The sequence below is a fragment of the Procambarus clarkii genome, chromosome 48 (assembly GCF_040958095.1).
Source record: "Procambarus clarkii isolate CNS0578487 chromosome 48, FALCON_Pclarkii_2.0, whole genome shotgun sequence".
NCBI lineage: Eukaryota > Metazoa > Arthropoda > Malacostraca > Decapoda > Cambaridae > Procambarus > Procambarus clarkii.
Genome location: NC_091197.1, coordinates 11,908,715 through 11,927,976, shown reverse-complemented (window position 1 = coordinate 11,927,976; position 19,262 = coordinate 11,908,715). Strand labels below are relative to the sequence as shown.

General features: G+C 39.4%; 1 protein-coding gene across 2 annotated transcripts; it reads left to right on the top strand.

Annotated features, from left to right (window-relative positions):
• The first annotated feature begins 204 nt into the window (after positions 1-204).
• LOC123764782 (UDP-glucosyltransferase 2) lies at positions 205-18,665 on the top strand. Of its 2 annotated transcripts, none has more exons than XM_045752912.2 (11): positions 205-343; positions 4,141-4,290; positions 4,940-5,122; positions 5,696-5,886; positions 7,883-7,978; positions 8,700-8,793; positions 10,487-10,578; positions 12,605-12,738; positions 13,464-13,683; positions 15,735-15,878; positions 17,097-18,665. In XM_045752912.2, the coding sequence occupies exons 2-11, from the start codon at positions 4,141-4,143 to the stop codon at positions 17,230-17,232; spliced, it is 1,440 nt and encodes a 479-aa protein (XP_045608868.2). In that variant the 5' UTR covers positions 205-343; the 3' UTR covers positions 17,233-18,665. The 2 variants fall into 2 exon arrangements, with proteins under 2 accessions (XP_045608868.2, XP_045608867.2); XM_045752911.2 differs by having other exon boundaries at positions 4,940-5,212.
• The last annotated feature ends 597 nt before the right edge of the window (positions 18,666-19,262 follow it).

Genomic DNA, 19,262 nt, shown 5'->3' with positions numbered 1-19,262 from the left:
CCACTACACATAAGAGGCATAACTAGCAGACCCCTCACAGTGTTCAAGAGAGATCTTGACAAGCACCTCAAAGAATACTTAATCAACCAGGCTATGATTCATACGTCAGGCTGCGAGCAGCCGCGTTCAACAGCCTGGTTAGCCAGTACAGCAACGAGAACGCCTGGTCGAGGACCGGGCCACGGGGACGTTGAGCCTCGAAATAATCGCAAGGTTGGGGTGTTCGTCGTGAGAGAACAGTCGCCAGTGTGGCCAGGAATGTCACTGAGATAGTGTGGTAGTCGCTCTGCACTCCTCACCACCTTGTTGGCTGTCCAGTGTGTTTACTCTCCGATTTAGTAAGGTAATTTTAGCACAATGCGCCTTGTAGTTTTGTAATTTATTATGGCCTCCAACGCCTTTTATTACATTTTTTTAGTTAAATAACTTACATTTGTGTTGAACTCTTTATATATTTGTCTTATGTTTTGATTGTTGACGTCAGCGTCACCCCGATATATATATTCATGTGAGCGGTGGTTCTAAATTACTTCAGAGACAAGTACTCAAATTTGCTTTGCTGGATATTTTATTACAGAGAGCCCAAGTTCTCACGTGGCATTTATTGATCTCCAAACTGCTGTTGACACAGCAAACAGTAGTAAAGTTAAGACTGCTGACGTGGCTAATGGGAGGTACCTCTTGTTTTATCTTTATTTAATAAAATACAATATAAATCATATATACATACATTTTACAAGGCAATACTACATTACATATACAGTAGTATGATTCTCAGTAAACAAGTGTTTCATACCTCAAGTAATATAACTGCTTCACTCCTTTTCAACAGGGGTTAAAAGTAACAATTCTGCAATTTTGAGGCGAGCACAGCCCAAGGTTGGATGCTTTGCCCTTCACCGTTCATGGTTTTGAAGCACAAATTAATAATTGACTTTCACATACCAGCTGACGAAGCTGGCATGTGTTATATTGATGACATCTGTAGTGTTACAAAAAGCTTGAATGCAAGCTTTACTTTATTCTCTTGCTGCAAAAATCATTGAATGCGGTCTTACTAACTCTTAACAAAATCTAGAGTTATTCATCCCCACAGAAGTACAAATGTCCCTCTAGCTTTTTAAAGTCGACATCCAAAACCTAGAAACATGTAGGCAACACAAATACCTTGAAGTAGGTATCAAGAGTGGCATTGTAAACGACCTTCATCATTGGCTAAAAGAAAGACTTAAACCACTGAAATCAATTGCTGGTAAGAATATTGGTATCAATGTTAAATATACAAGACTTTTATTTTTATATATATTATTTATTTATTTATATATACAAGAGTTCTTACATTCTTATACTTCCACTAGCACGCATAGCGTTTCGAGCAAGTCCTTAATCCTAATTTTCACACACACACACACACACACACACACACACACACACACACACACACACACACACACACACACACACACACACACACACACACACACACACATCCCTAGAAAGCAGCCCGTAGCAGCTGTCGAACTCCCAGGTACCTATTTACTGTTAGGTGAACGTGGTCATCAGGGTGAAAGAAACTGCCCATTTGTTTTCGCTCCCACCGGGGATCGAACCCGGACCCTTAGGACTACGAACTCCGAGCGCTGTCCACTCAGCAGTCAGGCCCCCAATTTTACGTTATGTTTATTACAGCCCTAATTGATTATCATGCCTTGCGCTTAATTTATTTGCACACCTCTATTTTGAACAAATTAGAACAGAATGAAACCATGAGAGTGATTCTTGGTGCCCCAAAATCAATAAAATCATTAACACGAGGGAAGAGCGGAAGTTACCCACCAAACTAAAGAGGATTATACAAGTCAACACATTAATGTAATGAAAGACCCCCCTACATCTCCAGCACTGCTCAGAGTCAAATTATCTTGTGTCATTAATACTACAATGATTGGTGCTAACATGCCAATTATCATTCAATCAGCCCTCATCAACACAGGCCAAATGCTCGTTAATCCAACCGCCAGACCCCTGTTTATGCATACAAAAACGGCTTACACTCGACTCACAATTGATGATCTTCGAACATTTCTCGAAACAGTGCTTCATTGACGACGTCTGTTCGAATCGCAACTCTGTAAATGCTTCATCTATGTACTTCAAATATAAGTAACCGCCAACAAAATCTGGACACGTAACCTAACCTAACCTAAACTATGCCTAACTTTACGTAGAACTTTAATATGTAATAATATTAATATATAAATGATGACAAACATATTTTTAATACACAATAAATTACTATTTCTGAATGCGTTTGGTGGGGAGGGGGGGAGGGGGACGTCTGTAGCTGTAACGAGCCTGGCCTGAGGACCGGTTGCAGCGAATACAGTTCTGTATAATCAGGTGACCTTCATATGTTTGGCTCAGAAGGACATGCATACCACACAAGGTTAATATCAAGGGTTGATTATCATCACTCTTATCTGAAGGTTAAGAGACGAAAACAATAACGTATTGACCATTGATAAACGTATGATAAACATACGGTTAGATAAAGTCAACATTAGTTTTATGATTGTTAATATAATTTTGTTAAAGCATTCTACATTTTCACGTGTTTGGTTATGTTTTTCATGCCCGTTATTGTGAGTTAGTCTCTGTACTCTGCACCAGTTCAGTGCAGCAACAGCCTATTAAATAGGTTGCGTAGATTCACCAAGGCAAATAAGACGCTACTTGATCTTCAGACCTATCAGATACACTCTGATAAGATTACATACAGACGACCTGTAGGTAATACCACTCAAGCTACTCTCAAAACATTCCAATGTTGTATTCCGCTGTTTAGTGACTCTTAATTATATATTTGTGTATGTCAAACAATTAGTGATTATATACCTTGACTTGTCTCTTGTAGACGTAGGTTGATGATGGTACTAACCCACTTATGAGGTACTTTACAGTTACTTCGGTCAATTTCTATGTACTTAAAACTAGTATAAAAATGGCTCTTAACTCAGAGAATTCCGTCAATAGGCTACATATTATTTATGTAGGTTTGATTTTTAATGTTTAATAAGCGGTTTTATGCTAAGCGTACGATAGCTGCGTTTGTTTTATCGTTTTATATAGGCTTAGGTTCAGTAGTTTGGCAAGATGTAAATAAATTAAAATCGTTTAGAATGTAGCTCTCAACATAGTTTCGAGAATAGTACAAAAAGACTACTTTTTCCTCCTTTAATATGTCATTATTTAACGTACACGTGGTGACCCCGACCAGACAAGAGGCTGGGTATTTACAACCAATCATACACTACTGAACAATATAAGAAGCTGTATACAGATATGTTCGTATTTTGAACACGCGGTCATGCAACACAAAATGCGGTATATGGTAGGGTTGCCATATCTGAACAGAGCCGTGTCCGTATCATGTGTCAGCATGTTTCTCATGTCAGTTTGTGTCACATGCTAGTGTGTATCACCTCTCAGTATGTATCATGTTAGTATATATTATCTGCTAGTACCTGTCATGTGTCATTATGTATCAAGCATAATTAGGAACCTTTGGGGGGGGGGGGGGGGGGCAGGCAGTAGGGGAGAACGTAGAGGCGGAGCGGGCTGGGGGTGGAGCTGGGGTAGTGTTGACATCTTCAAAATTGACATTATTACCATTTATTGTCTACTTAAAGCAAAGTTTGAGTAGAATATTAATTATAATTTTCCCAGAGATTAGTACATAATGTTTTACGATATTGTAATTTTTTTTCAGTGAGGAGCTGATACCAAGTGACAGTATCGTTATGTGGGTTCAATATGAGACAGTGCCATACTGTTCTCTTAAACTGAACAACCTGCCATGTTGGGAACATACCCCACAACAATCACAGTGAAAAGAATCACTAACTAACTGTTCCTCTTCCTTTAAGCATCAGGCCTCCCAGTTTACAACACAGACATTATATTTTATAGATATAATATTTCACTCCGCTGCACGAGTTTTCCCGTTAATATTTCTATAAATTTACAGCAAACTTCATAACAAGAACTTCGTGGGATGAGACTGGAATGGCTGCGATGAATATTTAGCATTCTTATTATTAGGTTCTCTGCACTAGTGATCCCAAACAATGTTTACTGCAGATGCAGTTGTGGGTGATGGTGGTGGCGTGCGGCGCCGTACTGCAGGTGGCGCAGGCCAGCAAGTTCCTCTTCCTGGGACCTCTCTCCTCTAGGAGCCACAAGAACTTTTATATGGGCGTTGTCAACGCCCTGGCTGATGATGGCAACCAGGTGGGTCAAATATGATGGTAACGGATGAGTCGAAGATGGTGGTAGCCCGGTGAGTCGTAGATGATGGTAACCAGGTGGGTCAAATATGATGGTAACGGATGAGTCGAAGATGGTGGTAGTCTGGTGAGTCGTAGATGATGGTAACGGATGAGTCGTAGATGATGGTAACGGATGAGTCGTAGATGATGGTAACGGATGAGTCGTAGATGATGGTAACCAAGTGAGTCTTAGATGGTAGAAAAATATAATTATGTGTCAGTGAGACGCCAGACAATACAAAGAATTGTGTTTATATACAAACTTTGATGTACATTTGATACAGGTACAGTATTCATTGCAGTGACACTATATAATAACATAATATAAATTAATACTATATTAATTAATAATTATATAAATTAACATTAATAAGTAGGTCTATTTAGTTCTCAACATCGATTAAAACTAAAGTAAACTCAAGAGTATATAAACCAAAATGCGGGATATACACTTCTTGAAGTAAACCTCCCTTGTTAGGGAACGCTTCTCCTTATATCTACATGTAATAAACATAAGATATTTTACTACATATTAAATAGTTTAAAAAAATCCAAGAACTAGCAACAGTATAACTTGTTAATGATAGAATCATCATTGTTGTTTATTATAGGTTACAGTGGTGACTTCATTGAAGCCGTCCAAAGTCCGGGAGAATGTGAATGAGGTGACCTTGAGCGGCGTTGATTTACAAGACTACATGCCAAATTTATTTACTGGAACTCGAATGACTGGTCCATTTACATTTATGGCGGCTACAACAACACTCTGCTCCGATGCTCTGGGAAAGGAAGAGGTACAAAATTTGCTGAAAGAAGATTTTGATTTCGTTCTTCTGAGCGCATTTATGTCAGACTGCTTTTTGTCAGTGGTCCATCAGCTGAAGGTGAAACATTCTCCAGTCTTTTGGTATATATTTTAATATTCTGAATTTTCAATTACTGAATTATACAGATAGAGTACAGTTTACAAAAGTACAGTAGTGGATGAGGTTCTGGGAGTTCTTCTACTCCCCATCCCCATTACTTGTGAGAGCTTGGTCCAACAGGTTGTTGCTTGGAGCGGCTCGCAGGCCGCCGCAGGGCGAATTATCTATCAGTTTATTACAGGTACATGGAATAATTACAAGTACATTTATTACAGTCATTATGGAATACCTCGTTGATGAAGCTTTCTGTGTCGTATAGGCTCTGTGTCCGCGTTGGTCGGAAACGGTTGGACACATTTCCTCCTACACAGTAGTAAATAGGTACCTGGGAGTTAGGTAACTTGTGGGTTGCATCCTAGTAAAAGTTAACCTCGATAAGCTTAACAGGCTCCCTGTCCCCCAACAGTGAGAAACCATTCTATATTTCCTCCTTTTTTCCAGGTCCCTTTTGCATATGTGAGCCCCGCAGGACTGATGGGACCTTTCGCATTAATGGTGGGCAACCCACGCTTCCCGTCTTACGACCCTTCTCCTGTCTTAACGTATAAACATCCACTAACCTTCCTGGAACGAACAATCAGCACGCTGTCAGAAATTGGATTTCATTTTATGGTCAATTATATGTCCTCTCGGTATGTACTGCTTTAATGGTTCCTGAAATTTTTCGGCTCTAGTAAAATTTATAAGAGAAGATATCTGTAGGTCCTTACAATGACTCCTGGAAAGTCAGAACTGTAGGCTTGATTTTCCATAGCAGTTTTTCCAAACGAGTTCTCGGCTGTTATCGATGTTGAATCACCCATCGATAACACCCGACGTTGAAATAGACAGAGACCCAAGCACTGCCGGACCCCATCAAGTGTGTGTGTGTGTGTATATATATATACATATATATATATATATATATTATATATATATTATATATATAATATATATATATATATATATATATATATATATATATATATATATATATATATATATATGTATTTATATATATGGCGTATCTAGTAGCCAGAATGCACTTCTCGACCTACTATGCAAGACCCGATTTGTCTAATAGGCCGAGTGATTTTCTTTATTTTAAACAAATCGTTTCCAATTGGTTTATTTGAATTTTTATTGTTTTATTATATTAGGAACATAAATTATTGACTTAGTTATGTTAGTTTAGGGTAGGTTAAGATAGGTTAGGTTAGGTTAGGTAGGGTTGGTTAGGTTCGCTCATATATCTATGTTAGTTTTAACTGAAATTAAAAAAAATTAACTCACACATAATGAAATGGATAGCTGTATCATTTCATAAGAAACAAATTAGAAAAATATATAAATTCCAGAAAACTTGACTTATTAGGCAAATCGGGTTCTGCATAGTAGGCCGAGTACTGCGTTCTGGCTACTAGGTACAACATACGAGGTATAAATGCCTCGTATCGATATTCAGCAAATACTTTCTTGATTTTTTTTCATTCATCTACATTTCTGTCCACACAAGAGCAATTAAATCATCTATTTTGTTTCTAATATTCCTACTCTTTACGTAGTAAACATTGTGAAACCCTGCATCCACCCCATGATATTTTTAGCCAGAATTTTTACATTTTCCTCATTACTATCCTCTCCACTCCAATGAGCTGAGCCCCAGATCATTACACCACTTTGTCCCAATAATGCCTTTTAGCTACATTCTTATCGTTCACACCCAACCTTACAGAATCCCACAATTTAATGCTCTACTAACTACTACTTCCACAGAGTCTGCTAAGGTCGTCACGCCATCTCTAGATAGGTAAACTTGCATACATCGTGTTCTGGCCCATGAAAGAGACGCAGTTAATGATGAATGTTATTTCACAACTAAACCAATGCATTTCAAGTCGGTAACTTATCCTAACTGTCCTTGACAACCTTTCGCCGTCAAAAACGACAAACCGCATATGATAGGAACCCTCCTCCGCTTTTCGTAATATTTCTAGTACTAACTTTGAATCTGCTAATAATTACTCACTTCTACCCTTGCCACCATCATTTCCTCCAGTAGACAGGCAGACAATAGGCTTGTTCCCATTTGATGGCTAAAATGTTGTCCATGCTGTCTGCTGTCATCTACACCAGCCTCAGGAAAATACTCTCATCCTGTTACGGGCATCTCTTGAATAAAATGGCCCATCTACAGACCTCATCTATGAATCCCCAACAACCAAGATTTTTCTACGCCAGCTGTGGCGTTGCTTCGTTATTCTACCTTCTGCATCCATTCTCTGTCTCCACTGTCGGGCGAGCAGCTACCTCACTTGAACACCCGTTCATTCAGTGCAGAGACTGCGTCGGAGGTTTTCACAACTAGTACCAATGACCTCTTCATTGTTTTCCCTTAAGCCCTTATGCTTGGGGACAACGTGATTTGTTATTTTCACAAGAACGCCATCCGCCGTAGCCTCATCCTGTGGAGACACAATTCCGCATCTACTTCACTTTTTCTGTCAATCGGTCTAAATAAGCTAAGATCCGGAAATTAGGCCCCTAGATAGAGCAACAATCAAACACATGCAGCGTGACGGTTACTCATTACTCTTATGTTCTTACTTTTACTCTTATGTTCATATTCTTATGTCTTATGTTCCACAGAATGGAGGGGGAATGTCGGAGCCGCGGACTGTGTCCAGATGATATGCCAGGGTTTGCTGAAGTGAGCCGTAATGCAAGTCTTGTATTGATCAACAGGTTTGGATTAACTTCTTTTACTAATCAACAGGTTTGATTAGCTTCTTTTACTGCTAAACATGATTGGATTAACAGGTTTGAATTAATCTTTTACTACCACAAAATCAATAAACCACTCCATGCTCTCTCTTTCAAGTCGTCTCAAATGCAAGAATAAAATATAGTTAAAAGACAATACATTTATGCCCAAAACAATACTCTCTACCTTGTTCTGCAGAACTGCACACTCAATGGGGAGGAAAGGGACGGTTTAGTCGAGTTATTATTTAAATGTCCAGCTCCTACACTGCTGTGCCGCGTGCCCTTGTTGTCCTGACGCATCACTGATCACCAGATGCACAGACTCCTCTACTATTAGCAGTCACTGTCGTGAATTAGTTTAATTTCTCTTAGCACTGTCTTCTTTACTCTTCGTACCCATGTGCTGTAGTACGATTTAATACTAAGTGAAAATAAGTACAATTCCTGACTGCTATGAATAGTACATAATTGCATTTATTTGTGCTCTTACATTTATCTCCCCATTTTTGGAGGACGGGCTGTATATTGACATCCCGGGGCAGGCTTCATACTTGCAATACATAAAACAGAGATACAAGAAAATCTTTGGAGTAGTGTGGTGGGATCGAACAGTTGGCCTGGGGTTACCCAGGACGCTGGTTCACTGTTGAGCGATGATAAGTGACAATGATTAATAATGCTGAGATTCTTCAATTTGCAGTGTGCAAACTATGGAATATCCACCGCGCCCAATCGTGCCTGGCGTGGTGCATTGTGGGGGAATCCACATCCACCCAGCAAAGCCTCTGCCACAGGTATGTTATTGTTTAAGATTCAGCTACTGGGAACTAAAAGTTCCAAGTAGCACGGGCTATGGTGAGCCCGTGATGGACTTACCTGGCACAGGAGCGGGGCTGAAACTGTGTCACAGGTAGGTGGGTTACAGTTTAGTTGCTTCATGCAGTGAGGTGGAAATATAGGAGTAAGTGATATAGGGAGGTCATCAACAGATCAATGCCTTACGGGCTATTCATGCCCGTGCCACCTTTGGGTGGCTTAATCTTCATCTATCAATCAGATCAATAAAACATAAGAATCAAGGAAACTACTCAAGGTTTATTGGCTCATGTTTGCCGGCTCCTATTTATATCCACCCAAACTCACTCATATATGTTTAACCTTTACTTCAAACAATCCAGCGATCCCATATTATGATACTTAATCATTTGTTTCATAGATCAGCAATCCTATTTTCATTCCAGTATTTATCCAGATCCATCTTATCCAGTTTATATCCATTGTTTCTTGTTTATTTTGTGTTAACATGTTTAAAACTTTATTAATTTTAAGATCATTATTTTAATGGACGAGAGTTACTAAATGGTGTCCGGAGATAGCTCATTTTGATACGAAATTACTGTGTCTGTCGGGGGTATTGGGCGGATTTTTTGGTCCACCAACAACCCAATGTATATACTGTATTTACATCACCAAATCATATGTTTTCCGCTACAAAACCAAATATTAAATAGGTTCACATACATCAGCATATAAAGTATCTCTTCAGACACTTTACTTAATGTTTTAAGGAATATACTTTTTAATGTAAACGTCATCAAGAGGAAGATTAGCAGGAACGTCTCTACAATTATTACGTTGTAAGTCATTAACTTTTCCTCAGAGAAGATGTGTCCTTGTCTTGTGTCCTCTCACGTCCTCACAATGCACTTACCCTCAGCCATTTTGACTTACTCTCAAGCATGCGCTATTTAAATTACCATTTTATTGTAAGTTCAGTCAGGTTCTGAATGTTCATTTATTGTAAGGTTCAGATACCTTATCATAAGATAAGGATCATAAGTCAGGAACTTGTGAAGAAAGAAAAGAGGAAACTTCTGAGGTCATTTTTGCCCATGCGTGGTACTCTTGAAACAATTCAGCAAATTGGGCACGTTTCATTCCATCTGTTGTCACTTTTCAACTAGTTGTTACTAGGAAAATGGGAGTTAGGATTCTGTTGTGGGTTGCATCCTGGGGAAGGTCTGTTGTGGGCCTGTTATAAATTGTTAGGTTTAGAGCCATACGTTTATCAGCATTAAGCTGCATCTCTAGTCCTTTCTCCAGTTTAAAAGGCCATCTAAGTAGTCTTTTAGCAATTTGGATTTTTCAGAGTTTATTTTCTGCCATATTTTAGTGTCATCGGTAATTTTTTTAATGTTGCTATTCAGTTCTGTATGTAAATAGTTCATTTATGCATATTTGATTCACTAAGAATCTGAATGCAAGCTCTTAAAACTTGTCTGTAAATATATTTTTAATGAGTTTAAGAGATTTATCAGTGCTCAAATATGAATGGAGAATTAAGTAGTGTTTATAGTACTACACGTACAAGTGCTTATATAAATATTAATGGAGCTAAAAAATCTGATTCACCAAAGCACTGACACTTTATATTTCCTTAATCTAAACTATATGATATATTTCACAAATAACAATCACTTCTTGCAGGATCTTGAGGAATGGGTTCAAGGTGCTGGCGACGATGGCTTCATATACTTCAGTCTTGGTTCAGTTGTCCCAGGATCCACTATGCCAGAAGAGTGAGTATGTTGTTTCAGAGCTCTTTATATTCCACTTGAATTTATGGCCTGGTCGGCACAGGCGACGACCTTGCTTCGTGCAGGGTCGCTGTTCGATCCCCGATGAACCAAGTGGTTGGGCATAGCTCCCTCACTCCGTTCTCAAATTCCAACTCATTGTTCGTATATTCCCTAAGAGAGCGGTAGTTTATTGAGTACCCTATTATACAAACAAAAAATTCAGTAAAGTTCTTTTGCGTTGACTTCTTAAAGTTATTTAGTACATATCCTACAATACTAACAAATTGCCCAGAAAATACAAGATACATTGATTCAATGAGAAAATCTAAAGGACGAAGTGTGGCTAAAAATGTAGAATGCAAAGAGTTGTCATAAACAGGGAAGAATATGACTGCAATTACGTTTTGAACGAAGTTCCTCAACATGTACTTGTACGTTCATAGCAAACGGCGCCATCCATTTGAATGCCGCTGCGTTTCATACGCCATCTGTATGTAAACAGAGAGAACGTGCAGGACGCCCACCATGCTTGGTGGACTCTTCGTTCAACCTTGATGACGAGCGGACGTCTGGACAACTCCTCCGTCTGGGAGCCGCCGGATTACGTTCTGTTTTTGCGATTTTGGATTTGATACTGCCGTTTGGCATCCCTCTTCAACGGTCCGTACGAATAAGGATGCCTATTCCGTGTAAACCATTCAACGATTTGTACGACGCCTGGCCCACATATCGCCTTGGGTCACAGGAGTGTTGATAGAATTTGAACGTTTTCTGGCTGTTATCTGGCGGGGTGACGCCAGATAACAGCCAACTCCCGGCGCCGGCTTGGCCGAGAGGTGGTGGGAGTTGGTGGGGCTCCTGGTGCGCAGTAAGCCGTGGTGGGCGTCTGCTCTGCCAGGGGCGCACTGGATGACTTTTGCGTTTTAGTTGGTGGCCGAGTATTTGGTTTTGCTACCCAGAGTTCTCTGTGAGAGGTGGGACCGGTGCATGTCGCCCTGAGGTACTCCTGGGGGCTCCCCAATCATCTGCCTGTCATTCGGTTTTGCGATTAACCCTATACGGGTACGCCGGGGCGCATCCGATCCCACGATCGTCGTCGCCCCTAAATCAACACCACCATGCTTGCTGCACTGCTAGTCATGTATTATAAGTATCATTAAAGTCAGTAAGCAAGCAATGGCTTTATGCCCACCCAAGACCCACGACCATCCACAGCAACGCAAAATACCACCGTACCCATGTTAGATCCATCGATGTTTTGAGAAGTTCTTCAACAGGTACCCATGCAGCTTGTCCTTCTAAGGTTTCCCAACGTTAAGAAAACAGTCAGTTTAAAGTGTCCTCTCCTAACCTACCAGAGGATCCAAAACAGAGAACAGGACAGTACGTCACTTTCGCGAGCCGCTTCCATTTTCTATTACAACAATTTTTGGCCTTATGTAACGCATACGATCGAAATGCGACGTTCTTTGTAAGACGCATCAATCCTTGAGAAAGTGGACGGGAGGGGGGCTTGCTTTTTGATGCTGAGAAAAAAAAGAGACCTGGGGTGGTAGTGGTGCAGAGATAGTGACAGGGAGCTGGAGGGGGTAGTGGTGCTGAGACAAATGGAAAGGGTAGGGTGGAAGTGATGTTAAGATAGAAAGGGTTGGGAAAGGGGGTGGCCGAATTGGGGCTGAGAGACAGAGGAGGGTGGGGATGAAGTACTGTAGTAGCAAGACGGAGAGAGTGGTGGGGTGGGGGAAGAGAGCCGATCTATTAATAGGGAACAGTGACATAGAATATTAAAAAATATTATGTTGACAGGAGGCAGTGTGAAACGGTATGTAGTAACTAATCTGTTGACAGGAGAGAGAGTGATATAGCACGTTAGTAACTAAACTGTTGACAGAAGACAATGTGATACAGTATGTTAGTAATTTAGATGTTGATAGGTGACAGTGTGATACAGTATGTCTTTAACTAATCAATTGAAAGGAAACAATGTTAACATGCTGAAAGTACATCTTTCGCAATGCACAAACAGGTACCGGAAAGTGTTCGTTGAAGTGTTTGGATCCCTGAAGCAGAGAGTGTTGTGGAAGTGGGACCAGGACACTATGGAAGACCTGCCCCCAAATGTGCGCATCAGCAAATGGCTCCCTCAACAGGACATCCTCGGTCAGTCAGCATCTGTTATGTTCACTACTTTGTGCATTGTATCAAACTGTGAACGCTGAATGTTATTGGTATTTATATTCTAGTTTTGAAATGCTTGCTTTAATATGTGTTCAAATTGTTTCCATGACTAAGAATTTTAGGCAATTCTTATATTTTAGTATTACAGTATTAGGCAGAAGGTGCAGCAGTGATTATCACAAGCTACAAGAACTATTATGACGAAAGGCGAAGAAATTTATTTAATTGATTTTCATTTTTATTTAGTTGCAAAATATTGATGTTTGTTTACAGTGTACTTAGTCAGCCCATCCTCCTGTTTTGGTAGTACTTATAGGAAGGATGAGGACCATAGTACATATACCGACGTACAACGCAATTAGAAAGTAGAAATCGGTACTATTGAATTTGGAGAAACCGGAAAACTATTTTTCAGTTTTGTTGCAAAGACAAACTAAACTAACCTTGCCTAACCTAACCTTCCTAGGCCTAATACACGCTATCTGAGGCTTAATATAGAACATATGTGTGCTATACTAGGCCTAGGAATATTTTAGTTTATTTTTTACCTTAATTTTTTCGGACTATAAATTGAATAGTATAACGTTCTAATATCTAATTGCTTAGTACGTCAATGTTTGTACTATGGTGCACATAGTTATCTAAATAGGAGAATAGATTGACTTAGTACAGTTCAACCAGAATTGTTCGTTATAACCCTTTTACAGGTGATCGCCGTCTGCGTTTCTTCATCACACACGGTGGTCTACTCAGCACCCTGGAGTCCATGTACCATGGTGTACCCGTGGTGGGCATGCCTGTGTTTGCGGACCAACATGCCAACATGGCCAAGGTGGAGAGAGATGGCCGGGGACGTGTGTTGTTATGGGATCAGCTCACCTCCGAGTCTTTTAGAGACACGATAAACAAAGTTTTGAATGACTCCAGGTATAATATTACAGCCCCAAGTGTCGTGTAGTGTAGCTTAGTTTTAATGAATAACATTTTAACATCAATATCAAGGAGACTCCAGCTAACATCTACAATCCAAAGATTTCGCATTTTATAACATTTCTAGTTAGAATATTACAGGATGTGATTAATTTAAATGTTCATAAGGAACTTGGCTTGACTGTAGTCCTTGTTTGAGAAAGGCAGACAAGATTAATCCTACAGTTCTGGATAAAGGGTGAATGGGGTGAAATGAATTGGCATACAGGTCGCTGCGTTCCTTCAACCTATAATTGGAGTCGATATATGCATAATAATAATGAAAGTTATATAAATGAACCAGAAAATTCTACTGGTTCATTTAATAAATGCAAGTTTTACAAATTAGTACACTATTGTCACAAGGAAACCTGATTACTTCAACATTCCTCATCTAAGATTTGATGTTTTGCCGCAAAATCGGAGGAACAAAAGGTTCCTAGAAGTACCATCACTTTCCTTTGAAAATATGAAGTCTTGTGTGTCCTCCAGGACGCCGTCTTATAACTTCGAGGTATAGTAAATGGAACAGATAGAACGTGATAAAGAATTTAGTCAGACCCTGTGGCGCGTCTGCTGTCCTGCCCGAGGGAGTGGTGGAGACAGCGGCCCCAAACGCCACAGGATTGACAGTTCCACCTAATATGAAACTAATTAATATTACTATGGCATTAGCCTCGCTCATTTTTTACTAATAATTAAATGGAACAGGTAGCTCTTTATTGTTAAATAATATCGTTACGCTCCAACAGATTCTTGTTAGCGCGTATCGCGTAACTTCACTTTTACTCGAAGCCTATTTTTGATAAGTGTCGATTAATGGAACAGAATAAATTATTTTAATCAACTTCATTCGTTATCAATTTCTCTGTATATTCAGTGCCAACCGCACCAGATAATATTTCTGGTGATGAACATTTATAGATTTAAATAATAACATAAATCATTGACAATTAGTGAGGAATATTAGACACCTTACGTACAAATCTGAAATGAAGAATTGACGTTTCGGTCCGTCCAGGACAATTATCAAGTCAAATATAAATAGTGTAACAAGACTCATCACATAATCTTTCCAAGACACTTCACTAAATCTTGAAAATTCAGTTTGATTTTCCTCTTGAATTGGATGAGCCAGTCAACCGACACTGAGGTAAGCCCCAGACTCGTATTTTGAGGTCCGGCTTCCTAAACTGACGACTATTCCATCTTATAAGGGACACCTTACAACGAACACCCATCCTCAGTGAGCTCTGAGACAGGAATGGGGTCTCTTAAGTCCAATCGGAAGCTTCCTAGCCTCTCCTCGGACTCCGGTGACCTCGATTCACGACAAGTCTGTAACAGCATGTATATATAACGAACACTAATAGGTATATATAGGCACCTATGGGAAGGAATAGCTACTTGTAAAGTTCTATAAGAGACGACACAAGTTCACAAGTATTGGTAAACTTATACATCACGGTTAGGTGCTTAAACAAGACAAGAGGCTCGCGAGATAGTCTGTCTTCCTAAAGGACAACAGCTGTTGAAATATTTATCTCCACAAGAGACAATCTTGTGGAGCTACGCTACCTTTCTGGTGGTATCTTAGCATTTCAATATTATTTTTTATTTTCATTGACAAATTAAGTACACAACAGTGTGACAGAACACTGATCAAGAGCTACTTATAAGTTGATCTAATATCCCCATCTCACAGGATGGTTAGTCATACGTGAAATCAGGGAAAAGCATGAAATGAATATTATCCAACTTACACCAATAGAAAGGTTATTCAGATTATATCACTAAATGCAATACTCTGTATTAATCGAGTAACGAGATTGAGAACATTGAGTTATTAGATTAAAATTAGTTTTACAAAAATGGTGTTTCTATTTTTGCACATATAACATCAGATTTAAACACAGCATAGTATGAGATAAACTTAGTATAATTTCAATTCCCATTAACTAATGTTATATTTTGACCCAATCCCTGCTTGGCACTTGTGGACGAGTCAGCATGAAAGCCGAGGTTGAAGCAAGCTCAAAAGTAATGAAGGACCAGCCACAGGATCCTGCTCAAGTGGCACTCTATTGGATCAAGTATGCCATGAGGCACAACGGTGCCCCTCATCTCCGCTGCCCTTCTGTCGACTTGCCCTGGTCAGTATCATTCACTCACTCACTGTTCCATTTATTTTATGTGGTAGTTGACCTGTAGTAGGTTTCGAGAGTTTTCAACTTCCCTTTCGAGAGTTCTTCTGCTCCCGAAACCCAGTCTGGGGCTAGGATTGCCTGGTGTTAACTTGATCGTCTAAGTTGTTACTATTGGTAGCCCGCAGGCCTATATATCCATTGCAAGCTGGTTGATATGGCATTTCTGGCGGAAATTTATCCAATTACCTCTTGAAAGCTATCCGTTTTGTTCCACTTTCTTGTTCGGTTCTCTTAAATTTAAAATTAAACTGGAAAAAGTCCTCGGGAATTATGGTGGGACCTTTGAGAAGCCATTCCCATCCTGTGGCCTTCGAGCCCACTAGAACATAATCAGTTATGGAAATGAGAATTGCGGAAGTAATTTACCTTATTTGTTGTAAATGCTTATTGACAGTTTTTTTGGAGAGGAAACATTCAATTAACGGTTTTCAGACATTTTGAAACCTTATGAGAACCTCCTGCCCTCCTAACCTACCAGAGGACCCTTAACTTGCTGTTTTGGAAAACAAAACAAAAAAAATGCAATATTTATTTTAAATTATTTTTCATTTTCAAATTACATCTATTTTCGGTCATACGGGCAAACGGCAAAATTCAGACGTAATTTATAAGAGGACTGGTTGAGTAAACTGTTTTCATGAGTAAAGCTTCAACTCCTAGGCCTCTCAGCTGCCAGTCGACTGGTATGCTTGTTTATTAATCCTTTTAGGCTTTCACATACTTGCCTTTTTGACTCCAAGTGTCTCTCTCAAAGTCTGTCTCTGGCTTTGCCTCGACTTTAGTTTCTTAATGCTGAAGAAACTTCTAATAAATAATAATGGAAACAACATTGTAATAACGTCAAGAACTTTGTGGTTATTTTGTCACAATGATGTAATAATGCTAACACCGTTGTGTTGCATTGTAATAACATTAACAAACTTGTAATTGCATTAAAACGTTAACAATGTTGTAATACCGTTAAAACGTTAAGAACCTTACAACGTTGGGGTTACGTTGAATATGTGCTGGGAAATTAATAGCTATCCATTTATCTTGAATTAAATGTTCCTTCACTTGTCACTTTACTTCAGCCTTACTTTCCTATCAAATGTTGAGAGTTATGTTGCTTGTCTTAGTGTCAATATTGTGTTTCTTGCCTCACTAACAATGTTTTCATTACAGGTACAAGCTGTACAATGTGGACGTCTGGGCAACTGTGCTTGTAATTGAGCTCTTCTCTCTCTACATCTTCTTACGTCTAGTAATAGCCTGCTATTCTTGCCTCTTTTCCTCCAAATCAAAATCCAAAACTGATTAAATAGTTTAGCACCAAGTTACTTGATGTAGAGCAAGTTTACAATCATCAGGACACTCTACGAGGTGGTATGTGACTGTTGGTGGATACACAGTCTGAATCCAGGAGGTTTATTCTAATGATTTGGGCAACACATGATATTAAGTGCCAAAATAGTTAATAAACTTGATAATGATCCCTATTAATATTCTATAAAATGTTACGGGTTGAATTCAGAATGCAATTTGGTGAAGTAATCTGGCAGGTGGAAATTAGTTTTAATTGGTTTATTTTATATTGATAAGAACGGATAAGTTATGTACTATGAACCTGATCCTATCTTATCTGTTCTTCTCAATACTATAATGGGTTCGGGACCCCACAGTGGGTTCAGGATACCACAGTGGGGTCTGGACACTAGTGGGTACAGGATTCCAAGGTAAGTTCAGCATACCAGAATGGATTCTGCATGCCAGAGTGGGTACAGACACCATAGAGGGTTCAGGATACCTCAGTAGGCCCTGGATACAGCTCTCTACATGTGAAACTGTTATTATACTGGGTTTAGGTGTTACCAATACCATGTAAACACTAAACTACTATGACGACTATTTGAGTGATACAGCTAATACATGGAAATTCAAAAAATTTAATGGAAATAACACCAAAATGTTAATGAAGTAAAAAATTATTTGCATTGCGTATAAAATGTGATGTTATTACATATTACACAATTGTTTTGAGTTACAAACTAGACAAATATCAGAGTAAAAATACAAATATACGAGTAAAGTTGTTGGATATGATTATAAATGCGGCTATTAAAAAATAAAAGAAAGAAATATGCGAAAAAAATGAAGAAATAATACATGAAATTTGTAATTCGTTCATGTCCTAGGTTACATATTTAAATATATCTTGTGTTAACAGTGCAACACAAAAATTTACATCTTATCACACTTAATAGAATTGATAGTACAGGGATATGTTCACCGAGAGGTGAACCCTAGCTGCTTCTCGATGTATATACTGTATACTTAGTTTACTTTGGCTCTGGACTATGTCCTGATCCAAAGTAAACTCTTGCTGGTTGGCCAGTAAACTATTGCATTAGTAACCCTCCAGAGGTTAATTGGTCTTAAGCCCAGTACCAAACCAAATAATTTTTTATCATAAAGACCATAAATATACCCAATACATCCTCGACACGCAACCGAGGGACCCAGGTTCAGTCCCCAGGAAGAACAGAAACGGTTGGGTACGATTTCTTTCACCTGATGCCTCTGTTCACCTAGAAGTAAAACAGGAGTGTTGGAGTTAAGCAATTGTTGTGGATTGCATCCTGGGGAAGGTCAGCAGTTGACCTGAGCCTAAGTACAAATTTCCTGTCCCCCGTAATGGGAATTATTAATGTGGATATTTGATGTGCCATACATTTTAAATAAAGCTAAATACAACACTTTTTTCATTTGCTGTAGTCAACAACCACTTGGGCTGGACGGTAGAGCGACGGTCTCGCATCATGCAGGTCGGCGTTCAATCCCCGACCGTCCACGTGGTTGGGCATCATTCCTTTCCCACCGTCCCATCCCAAATCCTTATCCTGATCCCTTCCAAGTGCCATATAGTCGTAATGACTTGGCGCTTTCCCTTGATAGTTCCCTTCCCTTGCTATAGTCAAATTCCCTGTACATATAAATTCTTACGGGACACGATGTGGATCCAGGACCAAAGGGATGAGGCTTTTATGATGGTAGAGCCTCGTTATTTATATTTACGTGTTTTCGCCCCTTTATGGCCATAGTATAATGAATAAAATAGTTGTTAATTTTCCCTATTCAGTACATAATGTGTTAAATATAAAATAAATTTTAGATTTTGTCAAAGTGTATAAGGAAACGGGTGCTGGTGCCACTGGTAAAATAACATCCTGGGGGTATGTGATCGTATTACACTTCCCTCTCAAAATTCTGGCGACCCCGACCCAACCTCATTGGGCACTGGGCAGGTAGGTACCAGACAGGACTTGGGGTGCAAATTTGGCCGACTAGCAC

What these genes read in the sequence shown, in the direction of transcription:
- LOC123764782 (XM_045752911.2), top strand. Translation starts at nt 4,141, where the DNA reads ATGCAGTTGTGGGTGATGGTGGTGGCGTGCGGCGCCGTACTGCAGGTG. An exon ending in GTCAATTATATGTCCTCTCG is followed by an intron (nt 5,887 to 7,882) that starts GTATGTACTGCT and finishes TATGTTCCACAG; the next exon opens with AATGGAGGGGGAATGTCGGA. An exon ending in AAAGTTTTGAATGACTCCAG is followed by an intron (nt 13,684 to 15,734) that starts GTATAATATTAC and finishes TGGACGAGTCAG; the next exon opens with CATGAAAGCCGAGGTTGAAG.